At 49.3% G+C, this 6,080-nt stretch overlaps 1 protein-coding gene across 1 annotated transcript; it reads left to right on the top strand.

The window, feature by feature from the left end:
• The first annotated feature begins 1,634 nt into the window (after positions 1–1,634).
• GSX2 (GS homeobox 2) lies at positions 1,635–3,870 on the top strand. The gene is made up of 2 exons (XM_048848330.2): positions 1,635–2,224; positions 2,677–3,870. Exons 1-2 carry the CDS (start codon positions 1,777–1,779, stop codon positions 3,015–3,017), a joined length of 789 nt encoding a protein of 262 aa, XP_048704287.2. The 5' UTR covers positions 1,635–1,776; the 3' UTR covers positions 3,018–3,870.
• Positions 3,871–6,080: the final 2,210 nt, after the last annotated feature.

Genomic DNA, 6,080 nt, shown 5'->3' with positions numbered 1-6,080 from the left:
TAGTGGCCGCATCCTCTGCACGACTGCAATGAAAAATAAAGCCAGAACTTCCCTCTGTTTTGTAATCGGGGAAGGGGCCTTTTAACTGAGGCTGAGATGCGCTGGCACGTTACATTTCTAAACTCAGCGGCGAGGAAATATCCCCTTGATAGAAATGCAAACAGATGAACAAGCTTTGGAAACCACTTTTGCTTGATTTTAAGATAAATTTAAACAGTGATCGCTGTTTGACTATGCCCATAGCCCAGGAACTTGTAGGATCGTTGTGACAGGTTTCAGAGTAACAGCCGTGTTAGTCTGTATTCGCAAAAAGAAAAGGAGGACTTGTGGCACCTTAGAGACTAACCAATTTATTTGAGCATAAGCTTTCCTGAGCTACAGCTCACTTCATCGGATGCAATTGGTTAGTCTCTAAGGTGCCACAAGGACTCCTTTTCTTTTTAGGATCATTGTGTTTCTCCTCCCCCCCCCCCCATGATATCCTTTCAACACAATTAGGATAGAGATTTCTGTGCTAGCCTGGCTTCTTGGGGCCAGAGTTTTCTGCTGTAAAACGCAATTGTAACTGCTGAGTCCAAAGTCAAGTAGAATTTGATACACTGTCATATTTAAGTGATGCTTCGGGTCAGCTAACCAAGAATGCAATATTAGTTCTATTAACGATCAGTCCCCTTTTAAACTCCCATAGAACAGGTATTTGGAAAATCGTGTAGTATGCTGCAAATACCTTGGCTCTTTAACGAAATCTGAAATGCTCAGGAGTCACCGACCATATTTCGCTGTTGATCCAATTTTACTTTGAATGATTGCTTCGGCAAACTTGGTGGAGATCAAAGAATCCCTCTCTGACATTTTCTCTTTTCATTAGGATTTTGAACTGAAGCTTTGAAATGATCATCGAAGTTAACTTGAAAGTCTTCCGTTTTGACAACGTCTTGGCTGAGAAGTGTCCAGATATTTTAAGGCTTCGTCCGTTGAACTAATTGCCAATTTGACAAGATTCACTCATAAAAAACAGCCCCTTACGCCTAAGGTAGCTCTGTCACGTAATTCACAGAAAATATAAGGGCTACTAAATTACTGGAAAAGCAGATGGGATTGTTTGTAGGTGTAACTCGACATAGCGAGAGGGACGATCACCCAGAAGTTATAACTACGTAGTAAATTAAAATAAAATCAACCGGATCCTGCTTATTTCATCACGTGCCATTGGTTTCGTCCTACTCAGGAAATGATGTATTATTAGTATAAACGATGGGACTGGAGAATCTCTTGAGGTTTATTTTTAACCTCTTCAAAGACGTGCATTTATTTACCGGGTAATGTGTTAGCAAGTGCAACGTGGGATGTGGCTGAATCACAAACAGGGCAGCTGCCCCCTCCGTTGCTCCCTCATTCCCTATAATTTATCTGGAGAGGAGGAGAACTGAAGTCATGGTGAAATTAACAAAACACACACACTTTGGAAAGTCTCCCCCTCCGCCCCCCTTGTTTTGTTCTAACTCGGGCAGCCTATCCTGAGGGTTTGGAGGAGAAGCCAAGGGGGTTTAGATCTGCATCTCTTTCAGGAATCACGTGTTAAATAGTTGATATAAAACCCCGGAGCAAGGGATCCAGGCGGGGGACTTGAAGACCAGCCCTCTCCAGGGACCCTTTTGTTCAGCTCTCAGACATAAGCACCTTCTGGCTAGCCAAGTGCTTCAGTGGCAACTTCCCCGCCTTGGCAAAGGAGACAGACCCGGCAGAGCCAGCCCCGACCCGCGGCAGCCCTTCGAAATGTCCCGATCCTTCTATGTCGACTCTTTAATCATCAAAGACTCCTCGAGGCCAGCTCCTTCCCTGCCTGAGCACCCCCACGGACAGGATTTCCTCATCCCCCTCGGCATGCCTTCCCCCCTGGTCATGTCAGTGTCGGGCCCCGGCTGCCCGTCCCGCAAGAGCGGCACCTTCTGCGTGTGCCCGCTCTGTGTCACTTCGCACTTGCACTCGTCCCGGGGGGGCGGCAGCGGGGCCATCCCCCTGCTCAAGAGCCAGTTCCCTCCCGGCGGAGACGCCCAGTACTGCCCCAGGATGAGCCATGCCCAGCACCAGCAGCAGCAGGGCCCGGTACCAGCCGCCGCCGCCGCCGCCGCCGCCCTGGGCCACCCGGCCCATCACGCACCTGTCTGCGCCGCCGCCCCCTACAGCGTGAGCGACCCCAGGAGATTCCACTGCCTCAGCATGGGTAGGAGTCCCCGGCCCGCGGGCGTCACTGGGGCGCACGTCGCTCTGCAGCGGGCGGGCACGGGGGCGAGCGGGGCTTTTGCCGGGAGGGCGGATGCTGCGGCGCGCTGCAGGTGGGGCTAGACTAGAGAGGGATCGGGGGGTGGGGGGTGGGATGAACTCAAGGGGGAAAGAGCAGGTGTGTGTTTGCTTCCACTAGGGTTTGCTGGGCAGTGGTGATGTCGCACACAAAGCGGAGGCGGCTTTCCAGGGCTGGCGTTAGCGAGCAGGTAACGTGAGGCTCTCTGTCCGCACACACCTAAAGAGACGCTCACCCGGGCGTGGCGACTTGCGGCCGCTGTAATACACGAAATGAGCCGGGGAGGGGGAAATACGTGTTTTGAAAAGGGCGATAGGGGCAGATTCGTCTGACTTCTTTTCACGCCGCTTAGCCCTTCTGTCTCTCCCGCCCAGGAGGATCCGATACTAGCCACATCCCAAACGGCAAGAGGATGCGGACCGCTTTCACCAGCACGCAGCTTCTGGAGCTAGAGAGGGAATTTTCTTCCAACATGTACCTGTCCCGCCTGAGGAGAATCGAGATCGCTACCTACCTGAACCTGTCTGAGAAGCAGGTGAAAATCTGGTTCCAGAATCGAAGGGTGAAACACAAGAAAGAAGGCAAGGGGACCCAGAGAAACACTCACGGGGGCTGCAAGTGCGCTGGCAACCCGGGGCATTACCCGCGGTCAGAAGACGAAGAGTCTTTATCCCCATCATCGGCGAACGAGGACAAAGAGATCTCCCCTTTATAAAGCGCTAACAAACCCGCCGACTGCCTTTCCAAGCCGGGACGCCTTCGGTCCTCTGACCTAGCTGCTTCCACCCTACGGTTGCAAGCCTGAACTAGACGGGGAAGCCTGTGTGACTGCAAGGGCATACACCTGCCCGAGCTAGGACCATGCTAAGGAACACACAAAGGCACTAGTTCTTAGTGGCTCTGTCCGCCCATAAGGTTTATTTTCGTCGCTTCCCAGGTTAGGTATTTTGAATGTTCAGGCTTTAGTGGTGAGCGTTCGACGAAAACATTATTTATAGAACACAAGGAGCAATCCTACTCTTTTTTTTAAAAAAAAGTGACCGTGGTCCTGGATTTCCTGTGGGCATGGCAGTTTTCCTCCCCTCCCTCCCCTCAACACAGGTAAAGAAAATCCCATTGCAGGACTTTGCTGAAAGTTCTGACGTCGAGAAGACTTTAGAGAATTAAAAGGAAAAAATAGGGTCTAACTGCATGAGAATCTTCTGTACAGAGCTTAAACAATTACAATCGTTCGGAGGTTCGTTTGTATGTGAATAGTTTTATATAAGATTTATATTTATATTTATTTAAATGAGGTCAGACGAGAATTTTAATTTTTTTTAAAGTGCCAGCTTAGTTCAAACAATGGTGGTGTAATTATTGGGGCAAAAATGGTGTTTTTTTAAAATCCTTTGTACACTAATTGAATTAGTATGTTTCAGAAAAAATATAAACCAATACAAATAAATGCCATCCGCTACTAACCTGAATAACTATGTTTCCTACTACACCGTGCTCTTGGTTTTAAACAAATAAACCTATTTCAGCATGAGAGAGTGCAAATGCACTTTCTAAGCCTGGTACTCTAACTAGCTTCTGGTTACTTTATAGCCGTGAACAATGAGTGTTCTTAGAGCTTCTGACAGCTTGTATTTGTCTGTTTTATTCACATCATCCAGCATAGCGGCGTTTTTGAAGCTGGTTACTGTTGGTTGGTGTTACTGAAAGTGGAGCTACAAAATCCCAGCCTCTTCAGCAAGAAAATAGCTCGCCAAAGTTAAAGACACACTCTCTGGGATTGCCTAGGGGAGTGTGGCGACTCTATTGTGGGCCCGATCCTGCAGGCACTGCAATCGGTGGCAGAACTGAATCCCAAGAGTTCGATCTGGCATCTCTTGAGCATGCCAGATCCCCGTGGGCCTTTCAATAGGAGTGTGGGGCGCGCAAGGTACGCCAGGCTTTGCCCCCCCCTGGGTTTAAGGAAGCTTTGTGCCCGAGCTGGGCTGGGTGACTCGAATCGTTGGAGTTTAAAATCCTGAAGTTTGTCAAAAAGGACGAGGGAACGGTTAGGCTAGAATTGCAAGGCACGGGTGTGACCCACAGTCCTCTCTGCGCAGCGGGAGACGCCTGCTGGCTTTGCCCAGGCCAGGCGGGTCGGTCCCATTGAACTCAGGCCTCTGCTGGGCAAAGCGCGTGGGAGTTGGCCCGCGAAGAATAAGCGCGGGCGACAGCAGCCACTGTCAGACTGGGCGCAATGTAAAGTTCCGAGCCGCTTGCAAGGGCAACTAGGTATGGTGCCTGAGGGCCGATCCTGCCAGCCCTGACTCAGGTGAGTAATCCTGACCCATGGACAACTCTCTCTGAGTGAGACTTACTCCCGGTTGGAGGATAGGGCCCTACAGTTTCTTTATAGCCCATTTGTACAGCCTGACTGAAGAGAGTAAAGGCCCGAGGGCTGGTCCTGGGTGCTTTGCCAGTGATTTCAATGGGATGAAGTGCCAAGCCACTCCTTGGCGACTATTCCTCATACCAGGATTGCCATCCATGAACCTACCGCTCTTTCCTGCGGCAGCTTTGGGGTGAAGCCTCACCCAAGGACGCTTATCGGTACTAGCACGTGGCCTAGGATTAGATGTGCCCATTTTACCTGCTGAATTATTTTCTAGCAACATTTTTTGCCCCTCGTTGCAATCTCTTGCTATCATTTCCCTTTCTTCCCAGAGGAGATTTTTAACCACAGCCTCCAGTTGATTGCAAAAACCACAAGAAAAATAGTTGTCTCCTGCACACTTAATTTTTTTCGCATCCTTTCTCTTTAACAAAACCCTGGAGTCTGGGCTCAGATGTTGGTCTCTTCTTTCAAGTGCCTGCACCACTCTGAATCACAGGATGGCTAATAAGGTTCCCGACTGTGTGCACAGCAAAAGTGAATAACCTAAACACACTGTACCATGCCAGTGAATGTCCTGGTGCATTAAAGCAAATGCAGTCCTGAACAATGACGGTCTGATAGCCTTCAAGCAAAGCACAAGTACAAATAGTGTTCCTCAGAGGATGCTCTCTGATAAAAAGGTAATTAGAAATAAACAAGTAATAGGCTGACTATGCCTAGTCATTAATATTGTGCTTCATCATTTGTGTAGGGTCTGATTCTGCAAGGTGTTTAGCACTCCCAACTTCCACTGAGTCAATGCACTTGGTGCCCTCCCCTCTCCCCCATTTCCTCCAGCAAGAATCAAGAGTAACCTCATTACAGTCGATGAGGTTACACTGGGGTGAAGGTGATGTGAGGGGAGAATCAGATCAGCAAGGTCAATAACTCACAGGGGCGTAGGGCCGGATTCACCCCTGCCTCACACCAGTTCCATGCTGGTGTAATTCCACTGAAGTACTGAATCAGGCCCTCAATGCTGGCAGCATGCACTGTACAGTACGCAAAGGTTCGGACAGAGTCTGCCCCCAAAGGGTTATATAAAGAGCTACAGTCTACCAGAGAAAGGTGACAGAACATGATCCAATGGCTGAAAGCTGAAGCTAGACAAATTCAGACAGGAATTGAGGCATGCGTTTTTACCAGTGAGAGCCACTGGAATGATTTACTAAGGGTGGTATGGGATTCTCCATCACTGACCAGCTTCAAATCAAGACTGGACGTTTTCCTAAAAGATCTGCTCTCAGAATTACTTTGGGGGAAGTTCTATGGCCTGTGTTAGACAGCAGGTCAGACTAGACGATCACAGTGGTTCCTTGTGGCCTGGGAATCTGCAAATCTAAGGCACGCAGAGAGGAATATGCTGGG

Source organism: Caretta caretta, chromosome 4 (genome assembly GCF_965140235.1).
Source record: "Caretta caretta isolate rCarCar2 chromosome 4, rCarCar1.hap1, whole genome shotgun sequence".
Classification (NCBI taxonomy): domain Eukaryota; kingdom Metazoa; phylum Chordata; order Testudines; family Cheloniidae; genus Caretta; species Caretta caretta.
The sequence above is the reverse complement of the archived record's forward strand: the minus strand, read 5'-3'. Positions and strand labels throughout refer to the sequence as shown.

Excerpts from the sequence above, each read along its gene's own strand:
- GSX2 (XM_048848330.2), top strand. The coding sequence starts at position 1,777 with ATGTCCCGATCCTTCTATGTCGACTCTTTAATCATCAAAGACTCCTCG. Across the intron at positions 2,225-2,676 it reads ATTCCACTGCCTCAGCATGG|GAGGATCCGATACTAGCCAC; the intron begins GTAGGAGTCCCC and ends TCTCCCGCCCAG.